Source organism: Bidens hawaiensis, unplaced genomic scaffold, assembly GCF_021521415.1.
Source record: "Bidens hawaiensis isolate Kalapana, Puna unplaced genomic scaffold, B.hawaiensis_p1.1 tig00012786_1, whole genome shotgun sequence".
Lineage (NCBI taxonomy): Eukaryota > Viridiplantae > Streptophyta > Magnoliopsida > Asterales > Asteraceae > Bidens > Bidens hawaiensis.
This window is the reverse complement of record NW_027492062.1, coordinates 668803-692657: the sequence shown is the minus strand read 5'-3', so window position 1 is coordinate 692657 and position 23855 is coordinate 668803. Positions and strand designations below refer to the sequence as shown.

Sequence of the window (23855 nt, the reverse complement as noted above, 5' to 3'; positions counted from 1 at the left end):
AATCCTCTATTTATATATATATATATATATATATATATATATATATATATATAATTTAGGTGTCATACATATTGATGAAGAAAATATTGGTTATATGATGTAGTTATTTATGAGATGTGCTATGTTTTATTGATCATACGCTATATAGATGTGACACATAAAGGAATTTTTATAGATGTGACACATAAAGGAATTTTTGTAGAGGTTTGAAGATTAAACTGATAGTTAATGACAGTTAATGTGACGAAACGCATTTATTACTTAGCATTAGATAGTAATTTAATTTTAACATGACTGCAAAAGGTATTTAAGAAAATGCTATGATAACAGTTACTAATTTTTTATTTTCTTTGAAGAGAGTTGGAAGGTTGAAAGAAAATACTTTAGTATTCCTTTTTAGTTGTTGTTATTATTATTATTATTATTATTATGTTTGAAATGAATGTATGAGAGACCGGAGAAGACTTCAAAGCCTATTGGATTCCAAGAAAGAATCAGTTTGCGTTGAGTGATGTTTGCGAAGAAACTGTTACAGAAGGCTACTACCAAGCTTCAGAACAATCATCCTCATCATCAGGTACTACTACCAAATTATTATTATTATTATTAGAAACTGTTATGAACCTGCTCATCATTGATTTACAGTCACCACGATGCTCATCTAATCTAATCTAATTCATCTATATTTTTATTTTTATTTCATAGTGAATCTGCTGCTGCTATTGCTATTGTTTCATCATCAACTGATTGATTCTACATCTTTTCTTTCTTTGGACAAACCTAACCTAAATGCATATAAGCACCAGCAGAATAACAATAATACACCAATCAATCACCTGTTTGTTTGTTTTCAAATGAATTACTTACTTTTCTATGGTGGCCTAGGCAACATCACCAATCTAACCCTACACAACACTTCTTTTTTTCTTTTTTTTTTAAATAAATAAATGATTCATGTTATATTGCCTACCAGAATCTTAAAGGATGCCTCACACCACAAGATTTGGAGTTTCAAACACCACTCCATTACGGTATCCCATCTACCGCATCACTTCTCGCCTTTGATCCTATTCAGCGTCTATTAGCCCTTGCAACATTGTAACTCACTCTTTTTCCTTTTCTACTCACTTGTTTTTTTTCTTTTACTTTTATAATTAACATATATCTTTCTTGTTATTTCAATGCAGAGATGGCAGGATAAAAGTGATTGGTGGTGATAATATTGAAGCACTCCTCATTTCTCCTAAACAATTACCTTTCAAGTATTTGGAGGTTTTTTTTTTTTTCATTTTCTTCTTTCTGATGTTAGTATAAGCATGTTTGATATTCTATTTCTCTTGCAGTTTCTAGCCAACAAAGGTTTCCTAGTCACCGTCTCCAATGACAATGAAATACAAGTAATCACTACTTCCTTCCTTATCATTCATTTTTAACATTTTAATTACAACCTTTGTTTCATGACTTGGTGCAGGTGTGGAATCTCGAAAATAGGTCCATTGCTTCTACTTTGCAATGGAGCTCCAATATTACAAGTTTCTCTGTCATTTACGGCTCCTTCTTCATGTAAGATACTTGACAAGTGCAATACTATATACTTTTCTGAAAATTTATGTGTGTTACCAACTACTAAATGCAGGTATGTTGGAGATGATAATGGTTTGATGTCTGTTTTAAAGCATGAAGAGGATGGACAACTTTTATTACTACCGTATCATATTTCAGCCCAATCCCTTACTGGTAAATACTAATCTTATACACTAAATAGTTGGTGCTTAGTAAATAATTGGTGTATTTTTATTTACTCCACAGAAGCAGCTGAGTCATCATGTCCAGATCATCAGACTGTTGTTGGAGTTCTTCATCAACCGTCTTCTTCTGGGAATAGGCAAGATACAAGTATTTATTGAAGTTCTCTTGTTTATATCTTTCGGGAGTTTAGTTTCCATATACTATATCGATCGGTTGTTCTTTTGCAGAGTTTTGGTTGCATATGAGAGTGGCTTAATTATATTATGGGATATATTTGAAGCTCAAGTGGTTGTAGTTAGAGGTGATAAGGATCTTGAACTAAAGAATGGAGTTCTTGGTCAACCGGAACATGATTTGGAGGAAAAAGAAATAACTGCTCTTTGTTGGGTGTCTTCTAATGGCACAGTTGTTGCTGCTGGATACATAGATGGAGATATCATGTTTTGGAAAACTTCAACCACTGAATCTAGTAAAAAACAAAAAGCTGCAGCATCAAACAATAATGTTGTAAGGTTGCAGTTGTCATCTGCTGAAAGGAAACTACCTGTCATTGTGTTGCACTGGTCGGCAAACACTAAATCCCAAAATGACTGTGATGGGCAACTGTTTGTTTATGGAGGTGATGAAATTGGGTCTGATGAAGTATTAACGGTGAGCTTAACAGATTAGTAGAGATGGTAATTTTGACCCGTTTACTTACAAATGGGTTGATTTTATTGCAGGTTTTGAGCCTTGAATGGAGCCCTGGGATGGAAACCCTAAGATGTGTGGGTCGTGCAGAGGTCACTCTTATTGGCTCGTTTGCTGATATGAGTTTGTTACCGAGTGCAATAAATAATAATGGTGCTGATTTATTAGTCCTCACAAGCCCAGGACATCTGCAGTTAGTCAATCGTAAGGATTTATCGGCCTTAACATCTCAACATGAAAAAAGAATTACTTTATCTTCTCTAGAATGTCCTGCAGTTATACCTACACTTAATCCAGTCATAAGTACAGCAAAACTTATCTCATTAGTAGGCAATGAAAACACTTCAAAGTTTCTTTTGGAGGTAACTTATATACTGCATTTATGGTTTTATGTTTGCTTTTGTGTTATTAATATAAACATTATGTTTTACTTAGATAGCTACAAATCTGAAGGCCAGTCCAACACAAAAATCTGAGGGGGGTGGCTGGCCCATATCAGGAGGCATAGTGTATCAGTTTAATTCTCCTGAAGGTTATGTGATAGAGAGAGTTTACATAGCTGGTTACATGGATGGATCTGTTAGAATCTGGGATGCCACCTCACCAGTCTTGTCAATCCTTTGTGTTATAGGAGCGGTTAGTCACTACCTTATGTTAAATTTTTCATGGATCAAAGAGGAGTTCATTTAACATGTCTGAGACAATTGACAGATGAAAGATGTGGAAGTGAGTGGTTCAACTTCTCCAGTTTCTGAACTGAGCTTGTGCTCCTCAACTTCGCGATTAGCAGTTGGTAATCAACTTGGTTTGGTAAGAGATGCTTCTATGGTAATGGTTATAACGGTTGACCATGCTTGACCTGATTGCATACTTATATCCTGAGTTTGTAGATTCGTGTGTATAATCTCAATTCGAGCTCAGAAGAGACAGACCTTCATGTTGTCACGGGAACCAAACAAGAAGGTAAGCCTATTTCAGCATTCATTTCAACTTTTTTATGCTTTACTTCATAGTTAACACAAGTTAGTATTGTTTTCAGTTCATAAACAACCTGAAGGCGGAGGTCCCATGTGTATCGCTTCTTTCCACCTCCTCGATTCCCCTGTTCAAGCTCTTCAATATATGGACCATGGAGTTAAGCTAGCTGTTGCACATGAATGTGGTCGTGTAAGTCAACATTCTGAATACTGATTTAGGTATTTAACACATCATTCAACGGTTATTTCCGGTCTAAAATGCCTTCATTGCAGGTTGCAGTGCTTGATATGAACTCATTCTCTGTTTCATTCTTAACTGAAGCATCACCTAATCCTAGCAGTCCAGTGATTTCCATGACATGGAAATCATTTGTGTATAATGGTGGTAATGTTAAAAGCCCTAAAGGTGCGGGACCAAAGAGTGTTGACAAAAATCTAGAGAAATTGATGTTTGTAGCTACCAAAGATGCAAAGTTATATGTGTTTGATGGTAGTAATCACATGATCAACTCTAAACCGATGCAATTGAAGAAAGATGCAGCGGCTATATCCATGCATATTATAGGCAAGTATGACCACTCTGTTATTTTGTTTTATGCTAGAATGGCTAAAGTTAGCGATTTTAGCTGAATTAAACGGGTTGGAAGTCTCTCAATGAGTATTTAAAATGCATAATACCTTCTAAATCATATTATTTAAAAAATAGTTTTGATCTTAATAGTATGATTTTTGTAATCACATCTGGCCCATTATTATTCAATAAATAGTTTTGTTAATAGCATTCGTTTTTCTTCTTTTACAAATTTCAAAAGTGTCATGCTTTATGGTATTTGTTTTACGAACGTAATATATTTAACAATAATACAACTGTTATGTATATTCTTTCAGAGGGAAGTACCTCCATAGTTGAGTCAGTGGAACAAAAGGAGTCAACACAGTTGACCAAGGATGTTGCAGTCAGAAATGTACCTGCAAATGAAACCGACCATATCAAATCAGGGCAGAATGCAATGGATTCGCTCGTTTTACTCTGTTGCAAGGATGCTCTGCGCATATATCGTTTAAAATCTGTGGTTCAGGTGTGGTGTTCGTCCTCTATTTTAATGAAGCTTTATAAGCTACCCCGTTTGTCCTAATAAATATAGAATACAATCCAAATCAACCGATGGCAAGTAAACAGATCAAAGTTGTTGATGGTGAGTTATTAATAACTTCTATTTTGCTAGGGGAATGAAAAACCGTTGCTTAAAGTAAAACTTGAGAAGCATTGCTGTTGGACTTCAACTTTTAAGAAAGATGAAAAAACGTGTGGATTAGTATTACTATATCAATCTGGCGAATTGGAAATCAGGTCTCTCTGTCTACTTTCATTCTTATAGGCATACAAAAATAATCTTTACATAAATGCATGTATATGTATATTAAATAAGGTATATTGACGAGTACTTTTATACAGATCCTTGCCAGACTTAGAACTGGTGAAAGTAGCCTCATTAATGTCAACATTAAGGTGGAGTTACAAGGCGAATATGCAGAGGACTATGTGTTCTACAGAGAACGGGCAGATTGCCATGGTATTATTCTAGAAATTTTACAACCATTGAAGTTTAAATGTGTAGTATTTTAGAAATATTGATCAATATGTTGTAGATAAATGGGTCGGAAGTGGCATTTCTCTCTTTACTGAAAAGTGATGATGGCCGCAGGTACATTTATCTTTATTTTTTGTCCACATAAGATGCCACATAGTCAATATAATGATGTTGGTTTGCTTTCATTACTGTAGGGTTATGGAATCTTTTCCTTCACTTCATGATAAAGTTCTTGCAGCTGCAGTAGAAGCCGTGATTAGCAGTTCTCAACATCAAAAGAGAAAACAGGTTGAAACTAATCATCACTATGTTTGCTAAAATGATAGTAATAAAATGTTTACAATATGATCAGCAACTATGCTAAAATATTCACAATTGATAATTGATCTTGTCATTTATCTTTTGCAGGGTATCCCTGTAGCACTTGTTAATATTCTTAAAGGATTTAAAGGAGGAAAAACGAATAGCAACGTCAACTTTCCTGAAGAATATAAGTTAGGCTCCAACAATCTGGACAGAATCTTTTCAAAGAATCCATTTCCGGATCCACTTGAAAGTAATGTTAATGATCAGGAAGAAATAGAGCTTGATATAGGTAGGCTAAATAGTTTTGAAAGTATACATTACAAATGACAAAATGAATGGGTTGGCCCACTAAATTATTTTTATTGTATATGTTAATGCAGATGACATTGAAATCGACGAACCTGTATCTGTATCCATGCCTGCCTCGTCATCACATTCAAAACTAAAGGAGGAAACTGGTATGTTTGAAAATCATTTCTGATCTATGGTTGATTGGACTTGTAATGAACATAATATCATTATGTTTTATTACCCAGGAAAGAAAACTGAGAGAGAAATGCTATTTGATGGTGATAATGAGGAACCTAGAGTGAGGACACGCGAAGAGATTATTGCTAAATATAGAAAGAATGCAGGGGTAACCAAACAAATTCCTAATATGGCTATAATATAAACTTTAAATAGTTACAAATTATGTTAATGACTGTTTTTGTTTTTCTTCAGGATGCTTCTTCAATTGCTGCACAAGCAAGAAACAAGCTTTTAGAGCGCCAGGAAAAGCTTGATGTAGGAATTGTTTTTATTCATCATTTCCAAATGAATATATGCCTTGTTTGATTAGCAAGAGACAGTTTCAACTATAATTTACAACATTTGAATTTCTAATTTTTCAGAGGATCAGCAAAAGGACCCAAGATCTAAGCAACGAAGCAGAAGACTTTGCGTCCTTAGCAAACGAGCTTGTAAAGGCAATGGAGCGTAGAAAATGGTGGCAGATATGATCATCATTCCTTCTTCTTCACTGCATTTTATTACAGGTGTTTTCTCTCACATTTTCATCATTTCTGGACAAGTTTTATGTAGCTTGTTTCAAGTATATATGTACTATACAAAGTTCATGTTAACGAACTACTACGCGCTTTGTGGATTTAACTTTAAACAGAAAAAATATGTACATTATGTGATTGTGTATTGGACAAGACTTAAGAATACAACCACCGGCCTTCAAACTCCATTATTTGTTTAATTATTAATGTATATGCAACATGTTTGGAGTAATTTGTTATCTTATAGTGTTCAAATAGGATATTCAACTTTGAATATTCCAAATTGAAGAGTCCAAAAGTAGGTATAGAAAGTTAGGTTTGAAGATCAACTTTATATTTTTAAAAGATCAAATGGTTTATCATTAACTTCTAAAGAAGTTTCAGACCATGGGTATTTAATCAATTGGTTATACTTAAAAACACATTGGAAAGTTTAGTTCAGAAATTTGTATTTTATGAAAATTATTGTGGACTTTTAAGGATTTTATTAATTAATGGCTTAAAAGCAAAGTGATATTTCTTGAAGTTTACTATTAAATGATGATGTAATAATATAATATTGAGTTTACTATAACTGCTCCTAATATATCTTTATATTTCCCTCCAATCTTCTATAAGCAATAATGTATAAATTATTCAACTAGTCATATATGTTGATTACTTCAAATTATTAAAGTCAAATAAATATGTTCACAGCTTCTATCGTCTATTTTAACTTGTCAAATACATAAAGGTCTACCTTTAGACCAAATTTAAAGACTAGACGTAGACAACCATATAGTAAAACATCAAATTTAGTTTACTAAATATTGGTGTTGATAGAGATACCTAAAAAAAATATAAAATGATGTTTTAATCCATCTAAATAAGTGGTCATAACTCTATGAGTTACAATCAACTTATTATATATTAACTAATCTTCTCAAAATATATTTAAAAATCTACTTATTAAATGAATATGCAATAACTCTACATCAAGTTGATTGTAACTCATAGAGTTATGACCACTTATTATATGCTATATTGTTATATATTGTCATATTGACGTATCTTTGTAAAATGGACGGCGAGTCATGGTTTGGGTCATCATTAACAAAGACTCAATAAAAACAAAGGCCATAATAGTTATATTAGTCTTGATTCTATATTTTAACTAAATGAAGGGATGAGCTTGACACAGTGCCTGTATTTGTATCCGCATCGAAAATTAATAAAAACGTGTATCAATACCCGTACCAAATTTTCCGGTATGGTACGGGTATTCTGCGCTACCCGTTTTTGTAGCGCTTTGCTTTTTTATTCTCAAATCTCTGACGATCTTGAAACCGGTACAACCTAAAGTGGTTTGGGTACCGGTATGAGTACATGTACGCGACGGGTACCAAATTAGTACAAGTATCAAATTGGTCGCTGATTTAATGATCAAATTAGTACACTATCCATTTTATAAGTAAGATTTTATTCTAACAAGTTAACGTTCATGGTTAGAAACTTTAAGTAATGGGTCAAATAAAACTGCAATTCATTGAAAACTAGTTAAGAAAGTTAGATGGTGGATAGGAAGCATACATGCATGTATTCCATCTTATTTTAATTAGCTATTTATTTTCACTTTTCATCATTATATATTAATATTAATTAGCAAATTCAAATAAAGTTGCATACGACGCGATAGCCTTCAAGCAACGAACCATCACGGTAAAGAGTTGATTATGTTTTTATATAACCATGCACCTTATGCATCACAACTAGAGTAACAAATGCACACATTTTAACTCTTCTCACATGCATTTACTTTAGTTTATGTATGTGTAATAAACTACTATCTAAATAAACACACTCGTTCACACCAACATTGTTACACATGCAGACACATATGTAAAATATGTCGGTCCGTAAAATTTGTGATCTGTAATAACAAGAATTTGATAATTATTTAACGTAATAAACGATGACTATACACCCAAGGTTGTTACCGCTTAACATATTCCAATTTCCAAACACAATTAAGCACATCTAAAGCTATAAAATAAACTTTGTTGAATAGTTTGACCTTTACGTAAAGTAAATTACCGGCCATTCATAAATATCTTGAAGAATTAAATATTAATATTTGTTTAAAATAAAATAAATGAAAATGACAACCAAATAAATAAATTTAAGAATCTACCATTTCTCCCCGGTGATCGAAAGACATGAGTTATTCAGTGATCATCAATTATATCACTTTTAATGGATTAATAGATAAATAAAAGATTTGAGCTAGGCCTTTCTAAGGTTGTCAGTCCGGATCTCAAGCTCATCCGGGTTTTTGTCCTATCATTTGTTACGCTAGAGAGTTTTACTCTTGTAACAGCAAAATGACTGTTAAGTGACAGTCGACGGTAACGCGCCTTAAAAAAAAAAGACTTGGTCTTAAAAAAAGATAATAATAAATAAATAAATGTAAGGTGATGGGATAGAAATAATAGACCCATATGGACTAGTTGCAGTTGCATCCCATTCCAATTGGGCACCCTAGTTCAATATAAATATAATAACGCAGCCATCTAGGGTTTAGTGGGGCGGGATAAAAACACAAGAATGGCTGCTGGATTGGTGTTATCTTCTTCAGCAGGCTGCAGTGGTATTAAACAACCTCTTCTTCACCAATCTTTAACAAAAACAAGATTTATCAACAACCCATCATCAAATATTATTCTTTTATGCTGTTCTAAAGATCCAATCTTTTCATCAAGAACACCGAATCTTGATAGGGTAGTAGCCAAGGTTAGTGCTCCATTGAGGATTCAATTAACAGAACAAGAGACACAAACAACAATCCCATTACAACAAGAAGAAGAAGAAGAAGACAAGAAGAAGTTGTTATTTGACGCAGGGGCACCGCCGCCATTCAAGTTGGCTGACATTAGGGCTGCTATACCAAAGCATTGCTGGGTCAAAGATCCATGGAGGTCAATGGGCTATGTTGCAAGGGATGTTGCTATTGTTCTTGCCTTGGCTGCAGCTGCTGCCCATCTCAACAGCTGCCTTCTTTGGCCGCTTTATTGGGCTGCTCAAGGGACCATGTTTTGGGCACTGTTTGTGCTTGGTCATGACTGGTACTAATCTTTCTTAATCTACTTGTTAAGCTGCTTGCTTACCTTTACTTTGTGTTCATGGAAAAACAAAATTATAAACAAATTGCTACACCATTATTATTATTATTATTATTATTATTATTATTATTATTATTATATAAAATACAACTATTGATTACCAATATCAACTATTCTATTCTGGGCTAAAAAGAATCAGCAATTTGACTATAAAAAGGTCAAAATTGGTATGCTTCAATTGCTTCTTTTTTTTTAATTTTGTTCATGTTTTTCTGGGTTGTTTTCTTGTTTTTGGTCACCTGATGGTTCCAGTTTGATAGAAAGTTATATTGATGTATGTGACTTAAGAAATGCTATGCTTTTGGTATGACTCAAGGCTCACTCGAAAAACGAGCTGAGCTCGAGCCTTAAGTAAGCTGGCTCGTTTAATTTAAAGCCCCATTTTTTTATAAATTATCAATTTTGTAGTTTATAAATTCTGCATTGTATTTCTTAAAAATACTAGTTTTTGTTTTTATGTATCATTGTGTAAAAATGGAAAAATAAAATTTTTAAATAAACTATCCGGCTCGAGCTTTTAACGAGCCGAGCTTGAGCTTAGCATTTTAGTTTGTTAAGATAAACGAGCCGAGCACACCTTGACTTTACAGCCCTATAATTCGTTATCAAAACCCCTCTACTTTCTAAGTCGTGTTACTCTTACCGTGAAGGCTGTATATTGCTGTAATGAAATGTTTTTCTAGCAGTGTTTTAAAAGCTTGATGTTTTATAAGATCCTCTGAAATTGATGTTCTTACGAGGATTTGGAAGGCATGTTAGAAACACTAGGTGGAGTCCAATATGATCTAGTTATTGCAATTTACCCTACCTGTAAAGAAATGTTAACCTTAAATTTTCGATTCAACAAAATCAACCATTTGATCTACAGAAGTCAAAAGAAAATTCTAATCATTCTGTTTGTTGATTTGTAGTGGCCATGGAAGCTTCTCCAACAATCCCAAGCTTAATAGTGTGGTTGGGCATCTTTTACATTCTTCAATTCTCGTGCCTTATCATGGATGGTAAGCTTTAGTTTCACTACATGAATCCTTACGGCTGCATCACAAATCGATCTGATCATGAATTGGTATTTCATTACTACAGGAGAATAAGCCATAGAACGCATCACCAAAACCATGGACATGTTGAAAACGATGAATCATGGCATCCGGTATCTTTCGTATGCTTAGTTATCACATTCACATTGTGTTGGCAGTTTATGATCAGTTTATTTAATTTTCCAACTTTTGTTCTACAGTTAACTGAGAAAACATTCAAGAGTTTGGATTGGATGACACGGACACTACGCTTCACCCTCCCTTTTCCAATGCTTGCTTATCCTTTTTACCTTGTAAGTTTACTTGTTTGTTTGTTTCATATCCTTCAAATTGTTAGATGAATTTTATGACAACAACATGCGTGCTTCTTCTTTTGCAGTGGAATAGATCTCCCGGAAAGAGTGGTTCACACTTTGATCCAAATAGCGATTTGTTTGTCCCCGCTGAGAAAAAAGACGTGATCACTTCAACAATTTGCTGGACAACAATGCTAGCTTTGCTTTTCGGTTTGAACTTTGTTGTTGGTCCGATGCAAATGCTAAAACTTTATGGCATTCCGTATTTGGTAATTTTGATATTCTCATTATATTATGTTGTTGTTAAAGTAATAAGTCGAGGCTTGAATTTGAAAAGGCTGGAATTTGTCATCTGATGTGGGATTATGCTTTGATTTCAGATAAATGTTATGTGGTTGGATTTTGTTACTTACTTGCATCACCACGGTCATGAAGATAAGCTTCCTTGGTATCGCGGAAAGGTATTCCGTTTTTAAATTAGTTTCCTGTTAATTGGTGGTATACTATTACCTCATACTTTGTACTAAAATCTATCAAAACATGTTCCGAAAAAAAAAAGAGTCCATAAAAGAGCAATGCTTTATTCTTTCGCCACAAGATTCATTATTGAAGGGTATTGTGGACCTTTGACTGCTGGTCTAAAACGTTTTTTATGATTTACATAAAAAAAAAAGAGCCAACTTTTGATTTTAGTGATTGTACCTCAATGCCTTGTATCATTTGTCAAGTTTGAGTCCTGCTTGCACGGTATTCACAGGACCCACAAATGGGATATGAGAAATGAAGAAAAGAGGCTATGAAATTTTTTGTTAATAATAACAATTAATAATAAAGTTATTGTTTTTGCAGGAATGGAGTTATCTAAGGGGAGGCCTGACCACCATAGACCGTGATTATGGCTGGATTAATAACATCCATCACGACATTGGAACGCATGTCATTCACCATCTCTTTCCCCAAATCCCGCACTATCACCTAATCGAGGCGGTTAGTATTCATGTTTTGTTCAATTCCAGGAACCATCCCCTTTTTTCTTAGTAAAACTTATAAATTCAAAAAGATGACATTGCAATGCTTGAGAAATAAATTCTATTACTAAATTATAAATATTATATTAGAAGGACTGCTTTCATTTATAAGGAAGTCTTGAAAAAGCTACAGGAAATGTAGCAAATTTGAATATTAAAGTCACATGCTTTGACCCTTCCTTGTTGTCAAACTTCTTATCTACGAAGATTTTTTTTTTTTTTTTCAATTCTATTGAAAAGATTATTTGTTGCTTTGAAAAAATGGTTGATTTCTTGTTAATATAACAGTGCATTCGGTTTCATTGATAAAGTCTTGCATTTGTACTGATAATTATTAATTAATTTCTTGTAGACGGAGGCTGCAAAACCGGTGCTTGGGAAATACTACCGAGAACCAAAAAAGTCGTCATCGCCTATACCTTTCCACCTGCTTGGTGAGCTGCTTAGAAGCTTGAAGAAAGACCATTATGTTAGCGACACCGGAGACGTCTTATACTACCAAAATGACCATAAAGAAAAATAGATAATTGATCCTTCTTATTTAGCAACATTCTTTTAAAGTCAATAGTGTTTATTCATTCGCTTTAATTGTTTTTCATGTAACATTTAATTTTGATGGCATGGGCAAAATATTTGATTCATGGTCAAACAACGAATGTTTCATAATATAATATAATATAATAATAATATTATTATTATTATTATTATTATGTCTATGTTTTATTTATTTTTTAGTTTTTATATTATGTTAAATTGGGGATGTGGACAAAGTGACAATAATGAATGGTGGTTGCGAAAATGTCAATAGAGGATTAAATGAAAAAGAAAAATAATAGAATAAAAAGACTTAATGGTTTTGTTCATCGTATCATGTGAACATTTTTTATTACAAAACGAGTAGTTTTGATTTGATGGCAGGGCAAGAATGTGTGAATACAAACTAAGTCAACGAGAGTCTGTCGGTACAATTTTTTAAAACATCAGGCTAGTAAGTTTATAAAAAATTTTTATTATAATATACTTGGTATCATTTGAAAGAAAAATAAATATTATATTTTTGTATGTAAAATATATACTGTACTTTTTAAAGGATAGACCATTTACACGTTTATGGGCCGGCCGCTCAATTCACATTTTATGGTCCTAATTCCTAATTATTATTTATTGGTGATTACCAAAGAAAGCAGTATTAAAAAGTTAATCAGTCTATATCCAATACATGCGATTATTAAATATTACAAAGTCGGTTGACTACGATAAAATGTGTTTTGTATGGTTCTTGGAAAATTTGAGCTAAGTTTTTTTTCCTTAATGTTTTTTTAGATTAAAGAACGAAATAATTAGATAATGTGAATGCTTCAAGTTTACAGAGATAGCTACCTCGACCACCACCTACACAAACACCCTCCATTTGTTCCCCTTCGGCGTGGATATTTTTCACTCTCTCTATCTCGGTCTCTCCTTAGCTCGCCACATTTGTAAATACCGATCTAGACATCCTTGAGCATGCACTTAGTCTTGGGGCCTAAGCTTATTTAAAAGAATAGTTATGAGAGCATCTCGTTTCTCTGATCTAGTTTCTTCTATAATCCTTCTTTGTTCTTCCCTCTCTCGCCAACTCCTATCGAACATAATCCTCTCATTCTCCAATGCTTCCATTTTTTGCCTCCACTCCTCTCTTGTCCTTCTTTCCTCTTCCTTTGACTCGTATAATTTCATCCATTGCATTTCTATTTGCATATGTTGTTTCATCATTTCGTCCAATGTTTCTTTCAAACTACTCTCTTTGTTAATATTGCCTGCACTCTTCTTTCTCTTCTTACCTCCTGCACTTGCACTTGCCTTCTCCGCATCACTATCCTCATTGTCATCCTCATCATCAGAAGATAAGGGCATCACTCTGTCTCTCTTCTTTGATGATCCGCCTTCTGCTTCCATCCATAGCATCCTTTGCATCCGACCTGTGAAGATCGCTTGCAACTCCTTATAGAATGGAAATTGTTGCCTCATACCTTCTTGTTCCATGGTTTCAACTCCCTATCCATATATCTCATTAATTAGTTTCTGCCACACCAATTAACTAAACTAGCTAGCTAGATAATCACCATTATGATTGATTCATCATGATATGTATTCTTTACATTCTATTTAACATGGCATTTGAAATGTTAACACTAATTATTTAGGCTACGTACCACTACATGCCATTTGAATTTAAACAAGTACGAAATATTATATCGTTACATAGTACATAACATGTAAGGCATAACATCTTCTATTGTATTGTATTGTATTGTACGATACATCAAAATATTCTTAAAAACTAATGTAGCGCATAGTTTTCCCCTTCTAGACGAGTCTAACTAATGTTGATATTTGTGGTGATGAAATCCAGATTTTTACGTTGTTGTTTCTTGGAGCTAGGAAATGTTTTATTTTTTGTATGTATGATATAAACTAATGACTCTACAAGAATATATACCAATGATCATAAATTAAGTAGGGTTATATATATATATATATATATATAATTAGCTAGCTAGGTTTAGCTAGATCTTATGATATAAGACATGAAGTAGATTAACAAGAAATCTAAAAGCACACGTATGGTATGGTATGGTATAGTACACACCTTATAACGTGTAACGAGATTCTTCCATTTGCATTTGCACTGTTCACCGCTGCGATTATACCCCCTCTCCTTCATCTTTGTAGAAATAATTTCCCATAAAACCTTATTACGTTTTGTCTCCATGAAAGTCGGGTCCAACTCCGCTCTTATCATCAAGAAATCCCTCGTTTCTTGTACGCTCCATTGCGGCAACCGATCGCCACCAGAGGAATCCACACTGACACTCACATGACTCATATGATGAAGAAGGTGGCCACTAGGGTCCATGTACGTATGTATATGTATGTATGTTTGTTAATTTATAGATGTTGGATCGGGAAAGTTGAGGTTTTATGATGTTGGTGGATGGATTGGGAAGAAAGAAAGAGATTAAATAATAAATAATATATACTTTTAAACACAAAAGAAGAAGAAGAAGAAGAAGAAGAAGAAGAAGAAGAAGAAGAAGAAAGAGTCGAGGGAGAGCTTTATACCATATTGATATGGTCAAAAGGGAATCATATTTATATATGAAACCATCAATTTGTTTACCATCGACTTCTTTATATTATTTCTCATTCTTTCTTACTTGTTTATACGTATATGTCAAATTTATAATATATATGAGCTAATATTCACGTACGCTTTATTCTAGATTTTTTTTTCCTTTTATGTATTTCACCTACTCATTTAACATTAGAAAGGTGGCATGCAATTCTTATAAAATCAAGTTGTATTAATCTATAAATAAAATTAAAAAAAAAATAGGTTTAGAATAAATTAATAAAAAAGAAATGAATGGAAAACAAAAACTTTGGTTTTGATCTCATCGATGATCTATCTATCCTTCTACGCGGAAACTCAAGTACTTCTCTCTCTAACATGAATAATTTTTTATTTGTTTTTTCTCTCATTTCTCAAATGCTTGTTGTTACGTACACATTTGTTCACATTCAATGCTCATCGTCATGCTTACGAAGAATTATTCTCATTGCCTTTTGTTTTTTTTTTCTTTTGAAGTTACAGAAATACAAATAATGATAGCATGAAGCCCAAAGCATCAATCGAACCTGATCACATATTGGTAACCAAATTGATGAAATGATACATAAATATATATATATATATATATATATATATATATATATATATATATTTTTTTTTGTATTGTGTCTATTAAATGTAGTTCCAGAGTTTGGGTATCTTGATGTGTACACTGGTGTCACTTCTTATGAGGTTTAGGGTTCAAGTCTTGTAGCAGACAGTAACGTATTGTGCAGATTATGGTAGGATTATATTGCTGTTAAAAAAACCATTTACACCTCATGGGGTTCACACCACAACCTCATGAAAAGGCAAAGCCTCAGTCGACCATTGATACCGTCAAACCAGAGACGCTTTCAGTTGTTCTTTAGATGCGTAAACATGAGACAGGAACACCCCATTTGAACATGATAAAATCAATTAAAATCAACTGTAAGTAAGAAATTATGACAACTCTAAATGCTTATCTCACCCTCTTTCGAACCCTCATTACATCTATCAAGCATTACGGACAAATACGTTGTTTCGTTCTCACCCTCTTTTGTTCCAATAATGATACATTAGATAATTATGTAAATGCTTATTTCACCCTCTTTCGAACCCTCATTACATCTATCAAGCATTATGAACAAATACGTTGTTTCGTTCTCATGGGACTTGTGATTTTGCATAATGCAATTTAAAATTCCAAAATCTGAAAACGACATATGAGGTGGTGGTTGTGAGACACGGTGACATATTGGTGCTATTATATGGCAGAAGTTAAGAAGGGTGCACCGGTGAATGTGTGACTAAGGGGTGCACGTCACACTGTGGTCCGAGGTGGCACAATCCCACGACGTGGAAGGCAATGCATGGCTAGTCGTGGAAGTATTTAATTATTTTAAATAATATTTTGTTTTTAATATTATTAAATTCTAATAATAGATCAAGCTCCTTAATTCATTATCGGGTAATAGCATGTGCTCGTTAATTCATTAGCGGTGTAAGGTGGTAGATCGCGGTTGTTGGTGGTGGATGATGGTTTCGGCCATGGTGGTTATTTGTAAGCATTTGCGATGGACGAGAATGAAAACAATGAAATAAAACCACACATCATAAAATATAAAATGTCGTTTGAGTAAATGAAAAAATATAGATATTTAGAGTTTTTATTATTTGACCCGGCCTGAACCGAATCGACGACCCGAGACATAGTGATAAGAAAAAAATTACATGGGTCACGTGACTTTCCAATCAGAATTATAAAAAAACACAATTGTGTTTGTTGTGTTTTTTCATTGTATTTATTATAAGCTATTACGTTTTATATTTAGTGTATTCGTTGTGTTTTATAAGTCATTTGTGTTTCTCATAAGTCATTGCGTTTTATATACAATTGTGTTTTAAAACACCATTGCGTTTTTCAATCATTACGTTTTAAAACGCAGTGAACTGGGGCATACCCAGTTCATTGTTTTTTTCTTAATACGCAATGCTAACAAAATGTTTAGACTAAAATATCAATTATACAACAATAAAACATGAATTTTGATGAATAACACAATGAACTAAAAACAACCCATATTTAAGATGTAATTTTTTTTAAAAATTTTTATATAGCAATGTGGTACTTGTTTGAAAGATAAAAACTTGAAATTTTTGTCACACATATGTCACCTAGAAGAGATACGCACCCATGTGGTGCGTAGTGATAATGTCTCTCTTTACTTTCTCTCTCCCCCACTTTCCCTTTTATTTCTCTCAACCTTGTCTGCCCTCTAACCCCGTTATGAACATAACAAGCAAACCAACCATGCCCCTATAACGCCAAGGAGGGCCGATGTACGACACCGTGGATGGGCGTTTTTGGTCAAGCAACGCCCCCACCACACGTAGCATTAAAGAGGAAAGGAAAAGTAATTACATCCGGATCTCTATCTCCATATCAACCAACATTATCATTTTTAAACCTTTTTTTTACCCCTGTGAAAACTTCTCAAAATACATGTCTTCAACAAAATAAATGCTTAAATGTGAACTTCTACTCTCATCAAAACACTTTAAAAGTTCAAATCAAATGTCTTCTTAAAAGAAATATGTGACAACCAATAGGAATGAAACAATTTCTACAAAACATGTTAGAAAGTAGAACACCGTCTAAATAAATATTACTAATTTGCCTTGCACATTTCAGATCAAACAAAAGCTAATACCTGTAATGGGTTCGAGAACGATACTCGGGCTGTGCAGCCACAGGACGGTAATCGCTAGCAATCTCCACGTCACGATAACTCGGCACACGAGACCCAGAAGAAACACGATACTCAGGTGCTTGGACCGCATAAGGGTGGTGGTACTCTCTGCTTACAATGTGGTACTCCGGTGGCACGGTGTAGACTGGATCGCAATACAAAGGTGGTGGTGGGTCTCTACTATATGCTATGTATGGGTCCCGGTCTCGTTCAACGACATGGTAAGTGGAAGGCTCAGGTAAATGGTCACGAACGTAAGGCGGGATGTCTAAAGGTTGTCTCTCGTAGGTGTATAATCTTACTGGAGAGCGGATAGCAGTGGGTTGAGGCGGGCGGTGGTATCCTGCAACAAGTGGCTCATGATCGTATAAAACAAGTGGGCGGTCATAGTCATCATACCGTCTCTTTTCTCTAGGTGGTGGAGAGCGAGGATGCCTTTCTTCATCGTACCGACTTTTTTCTCTAGATGGTGGAGAGCGAAGATGCCTTTTGTCATCGTACCGACTTCTTTCTCTAGGTAGTGGAGAGCGAGGATGCCTTTCATCATCGTACCGTCTTTTTTCTCTAGGTGGTGGAGACCGAGGATGCCTTTCTTCATCCCGGGTTCGTTTACGTTTCTCTCGGGCTCGAGATGTGAGTCGAGTTGGCTTCTACGGCTTTCATCGGGCCTAGTTCGGCGACTACGGGATTTCATAGAGGATCTAGAGCGGCCCCCACCTCGGCTATTTTCCAGAAACAGTCTACATAACTTCTTCACCTGTCAAATTCAGATTTGCAAGTCAAGTAATTCAAGAACATCCAAATAAATTCCATAAAAATTTTTTTATCACAATCATTACTGTTGAAACCAAGCCGCAACAATCCAACATTAATCAAAATCAAATCCAAAACCCAAAAACCTTCATCTTTATTTTAACTAAATCAAGGCCATTAAATTCAACAAAACAAATCAAAATATGGACTTCAAGTGTCAAATATGAGTATAAAATTATACTATTTCATTAATAATCTAATTATATATGAATTAAAACAATATAGGAGTTTCCTTGTTGAAAAAACACTTCAGGTGACTTTTTGGCCACTCATTCCCTTTTAAGTCCTTTTTTTAACTTCTAAGTGTTTGACCTATCAACGATATAGCATAACCCGAATCAACTCATTCATAAGCAAACGAGTCAAAATTGCAAACTCTGATATGCGAACATAAATAAGAAAGTACAAAAAACTAGGTAAAAAGACAGACCTGCTCTGATTTCAGCACACTATCAAACTTATTTCGACTGTAGTAGCTTCCTTTAATAACACTCTTAAAATTCTCCTCTGCCAATGGAAGGCAATCATCAAGCACAGTAAATCTAACCTAAACATAAAATTTAGAAAATAATTCATTAGTGATTAGCAAGCATTGATGTTTAGATGAGTTTATTTACATAACTGAAGTGACAAAATGAACGCTAAGACAAGGTAATACAATAAAAATAAAGATAAAAATGCAATAGATCGAAAGCAAGTATGTGAAGTTGCTTTACATGGCTTGTACATAAGACAACATTAACATGTAATAACGCATGAAAGAAAAGATAGTTTAGTGAAGGATTAAAGTACTAGAATAGTTCATACTTTCACAAGTGTTCAAATATGATACCATACATATAAATCACTTTAATATGTGGGACACGAAGTTTCAAAAAAAGTTTCAATATGGTACATGTGATGATGGGTCAACATTTGAATATGTTGGAATTTCCCTTCAAAGGTTTCCCAGCATAAGCATCCTCCCCCTCCTCCTCCACACAGTTTCATGCAATGACTGCATCTCCCCCTATATATCCACCGTCTTCATAGTCCATCCGATTAAAATAATAAAATCCACCCCCTTTCAATTTCCTTCCCCTCCCAATGAAACCCCCATGCATGCCTCAATCCCTCCAATGGTCATGCCAGCAAAAAAAAGGTCACAAAGCCGCTACTTGTACGCCACGTCATGAGGTGCACATATGATTAGATAAAAAAATGGTGTATGTTCATATCCGCATGTAATCTCAAACATCATGCACTATCCGGCTATTAAAGTTGGTACATGCAACGTCTTGGAACATTTGTGGAAGTAGGAAGCTACTATATGACCTTTACCCTTCACTAAAGCCCATGGCTCACACGAAGAAAGACACAATTTCCTTATAGAAGTAATATACTTTTGTAATCAAATTCGACAACTAATATTAAAACCATGTAATAACAAGAAAACGGACTGTTCCATAAATAAAAGTTGAACTTATGTAGCACCATAAAGACATTTAACAATTAGATAAGTCCTAATATCTAATTGTTCTTTTAATAAATAACCAGTAGGTCAGATAATGATTCTTTAACCATCTTGTCATGTTTAATTTATCAACAAAACCTCCATCGTAGGAATGGTAATAACTAAAATGTATCAATCCGCTTCATATTAAGATGAAAATAATTAACAAACATTCAACTATGAAAGTACAATGCATATAGCCATATACTTCAGTGCAATAAACAGACATCAATACAGATTCGAAATTACTGAACTATCACAGCCCCGCATAGTAACTACAACAATTAGAATAATAGTGCCAAATGAAAATAATAATCAAGAAACATAATAGCCTAATAGGAGCTGACGAACTAACACCTTAGCTTCTTGACAATCATCCTATCAAGACTACATTCACAATCAAGGGAACAATCCCTTCTAATCCCTAAAACTGTTTAAATATGGTGATTTAGTGACATACATTATGTGAGTAAGAGCATGAAAAGCAGTAACTTCTTAGATGATATATTTCTGAAATAATAAATTACTAGACAACCTACCCATATTCCACAAATCATAGTCATAACAAGAGATCAATAAAGGGAGCTAATTGTAATAACAACAGGCATGCATTTATAAATATTAGTACTAACTTGAGATGGGAACTCTGCCTTGAAAGCATTTGGTTCAATGTTATAACCTCCAGGTCCCGCAACGTTAAAAATCCCATACATCAACCTCAAATCAACATCAAAGAGAAACAGCCTCATTCCTTTATAAATTTTTAATACTTGATCTTTCTTACTTTCAGGCAACCCAAGAATCTTGTAGCGGAAGCAGTCAGCTTTTGTTTTGGAACTGCACATGAACAGCATCCCCATGGTCTCAACTTTCTTTGAACCCTTCTTTCTATTAGATGATTCTGGCTTATCCCCATTAACAGCCAAAGTACCAGAATCATTTTGTTCGTTTTTTTTTGTTCCTGCTCCTAGGTTTTGTTTCTTTACTCTTTATACTGTCACCCAACTTTTTGTCACTTTTCTGTTCTTCAGGTTTTTTCCAATCTTCTTTGAGAGCATTTCCTTTATTTGTTTCAAGTCCATCATGTTTAACTACTACCTCTGCATCTTCACCATCATTTACCTTTTCTTCTTCTGGATCTTCCTCATCATATTCTTCATCCTCCTCCTCTTCTTCATCATACTCATCTTCATCACCATCATCATCTTCTTCCTCTTCCATATCATCTGTAATTGCAGAAGAAAACCAAAGATTTTTAAAATTCTGTAATTGATGCACTAATTATATACACTGACATACTTAATAGATTCGATGGAGCTTCATCATTTTCAATTGCATCTTTTCCCGTACTCAATTCTGATTTTGGAGCTTTGTCCTTTTCGTTCACATCAACCATCCTCCTGCAGAAAATGCAACATCATCATACCAAATACGGTCCAAATGATAACCGTGAAAGAAACAACTCAAGAGTACAAAAACAGAACCATTCAAGATATAACAACATAGTGACATACAGCACCCTTTAATAACCTTTATAAGCAGAAACCAAAAAAAAAAAAATCGCGGTACTAACACAAAGTCACAATTAAACTATAGACATGAACATACTTGGTGTAAATGGTTAAGAGTCCGTAAACACTCAACGGTTTCTAATGATAGCATGATTCACAACATCTATAAGTTAATATCAAGATAGTAGAATAGCACTTTGGGCACTCATTTTGTACTATAGATAGAATTCCCAAACTTTCAAATTCAGCCTAAACTCACGGGACATTTGGTTGAAACAACCAACAAAGAAGGTTTTATTCCTCCACACATTTGTTAAATATAAGCTCCTTTTACAAGTTTAGTTCATGGCAAAATAATCAGAAAAAGATCAGTAGCATACATATTACAAGCACAAAAGGTACACCAATTACAACCAAAAACAATGCAGCAAACTGAGAGCAAAACATGGAATGAAATTTAATAATTTATGTATCAATTAGCACAAATACAAGTGATTTCCCCAACCTTAGTATTCAACTCAGGATGTTGATATTCTTAGCGATAATTAGATCCCATCGATTCATTGAAACCGTTGTAATCAAGACGCAAACGACCAAATCAATACCCCTGGTTTAACAAAACAGCCGAGGCGTCCGTTTTGAGGCGCGCCTCGAGGCGAGGCGGTAAGAACGAGCTTTAGGGCCACAATTGGACCAAATCGAACAAAAATCAGGTCAAAATTAGATCAAATAGAGCAAGTAACCTTATTTTGAATCAATACTCCGTGATTTCGAACAGGCGAGTTTTGGGGTTAGGGTTTCTGTTTGGTGTCTAGTTGTGGGTTGCTGCGTGAAGGAGAAACATAATGAACGTGGAAGGGATTTTTGCACACTTAACCCTCTCTAACAATGTCCGGTCCAACTGGTCAGAGGTACGGACAATAACAGAAGACTCAATGATCCCGGGTTCGATTTTTGAGCCAAGGGCGGGTAGGTTACCAGGTTTTTCCCGAAATTGGTGGTGGACCACTCGGGTTACTCTTGGAGTACTCCGTTTGTCCAGCAGGTGCCCCGAAAATGCTCGGCATTGATTTGTTGGTCGTTCAAAAAAAAAACCCTGTTCTAAATCTTTACTCAAACTTATAAACTTTACACTTTAAAAAAAACATAAATTATCATTTTTTTAAACTTCATTCATCCTATATGATATTTATTTTAATTGAGAAAATAATTGTTTAAAGTAATTTATTTTTTCACTTTCTGGTTTCCACTATATTTTTAAAACGTTAATAACTTTTTCATAAAACATTATTTTGAAAAAAAAATTACATCAAAAAAACGAATGTTATTTTTATCTTTAAAACGAGTATTATATGACTTTACAAAAGTTTTTTTAAAAAATACCTATTAAATGGGTTTCTAGTGATTTCGAACGGGTCTCCTTACTTTACCAAATATTTGCAATTATTTATGATATAACTAAAACAATAGCCAAAACGAATCACAGTTAATTGCAGATAAATAAAAATTAACATAAAAATATTTATGTTAAAATGAAATAGTCATCACCAAACACAAAAAATTATCCAAAATAAAAATGAATAAAAAATATACATGTATACATACAGTCGAGAATTAGATGTTCAAAAACTAACATTTATGAATCACTTTATGGGTAACATTTTAGCTCGTTAATAATTATTTAAAAATAAAAAAAAACCTATTAAGTGGATTTTAGGGATATCGAACTGGTTTTCTTATTGGTATGTTTGTCTGACCTAATGTAAAAACTATAAAAAAAACGGTAAACTGAGAAAAATCTAATCAATTTCCAACGCGACCCGTGTACCACGCCCATAACCTAGTTATACCTAAATATATAATTTTTATATTCATTTTTTATTTCCACCCCGTGCTTACTATCACGATCCGCCAAAAATCTGGACCGTTACATCACATTGCGGAAGGTACCGAAACACCCTTAGATTAGGGATGTAAACAAGCCAAACAGTAAATGAACCGTTCGTAAACTGTTTAGCGGGAAGTTCGTTTATTTAATAAATGAAGGAACACAAAAAAAAATTATGTTCGCTTAATTAAACAAACGAACATGAGTACGTTTATTGTTCGCTTATTTATATTCGTCAACTATTCATTTATTTATGTTTGTTTAAATATCTAATTTTATTTACTTTTAAAAGAATTAAATTTCATTTAACCAGAAAAAAATCATAATAGTGGAGGAGCAGCTTCATAGTTACTAATCCCTATCTATAAGAATAAAGGAGATGC

The 23855-nt window shown here is 34.0% G+C and overlaps 3 protein-coding genes across 3 annotated transcripts; 2 read left to right on the top strand and 1 right to left on the bottom strand.

The window, feature by feature from the left end:
* The first annotated feature begins 511 nt into the window (after positions 1 to 511).
* Positions 512 to 6515, top strand: LOC143542176 (uncharacterized). The gene is made up of 25 exons (XM_077034824.1): positions 512 to 577; positions 974 to 1098; positions 1188 to 1272; positions 1344 to 1397; positions 1472 to 1563; positions 1637 to 1737; positions 1810 to 1885; positions 1977 to 2400; positions 2472 to 2801; positions 2875 to 3075; positions 3151 to 3249; positions 3330 to 3402; positions 3479 to 3606; positions 3690 to 4032; positions 4305 to 4495; positions 4643 to 4767; positions 4873 to 4990; positions 5067 to 5122; positions 5203 to 5296; positions 5417 to 5603; positions 5695 to 5772; positions 5851 to 5951; positions 6038 to 6100; positions 6208 to 6351; positions 6388 to 6515. The coding sequence occupies exons 1-24, from the start codon at positions 512 to 514 to the stop codon at positions 6313 to 6315; spliced, it is 3318 nt and encodes a 1105-aa protein (XP_076890939.1). The 3' UTR covers positions 6316 to 6351; positions 6388 to 6515.
* Positions 6516 to 8943: 2428 nt separating this feature from the next.
* On the top strand, positions 8944 to 12402 carry LOC143542174 (sn-2 acyl-lipid omega-3 desaturase (ferredoxin), chloroplastic-like). The gene is made up of 8 exons (XM_077034823.1): positions 8944 to 9461; positions 10430 to 10519; positions 10602 to 10668; positions 10756 to 10848; positions 10935 to 11120; positions 11232 to 11312; positions 11701 to 11838; positions 12232 to 12402. Exons 1-8 carry the CDS (start codon positions 8944 to 8946, stop codon positions 12400 to 12402), a joined length of 1344 nt encoding a protein of 447 aa, XP_076890938.1.
* Positions 12403 to 13326: 924 nt separating this feature from the next.
* On the bottom strand, positions 13327 to 14778 carry LOC143542199 (trihelix transcription factor GT-3b-like). Its single transcript, XM_077034843.1, has 2 exons — positions 14512 to 14778; positions 13327 to 13916 (listed from the first exon to the last, which is right to left on the bottom strand). The coding sequence occupies exons 1-2, from the start codon at positions 14776 to 14778 to the stop codon at positions 13392 to 13394; spliced, it is 792 nt and encodes a 263-aa protein (XP_076890958.1). The 3' UTR covers positions 13327 to 13391.
* Positions 14779 to 23855: the final 9077 nt, after the last annotated feature.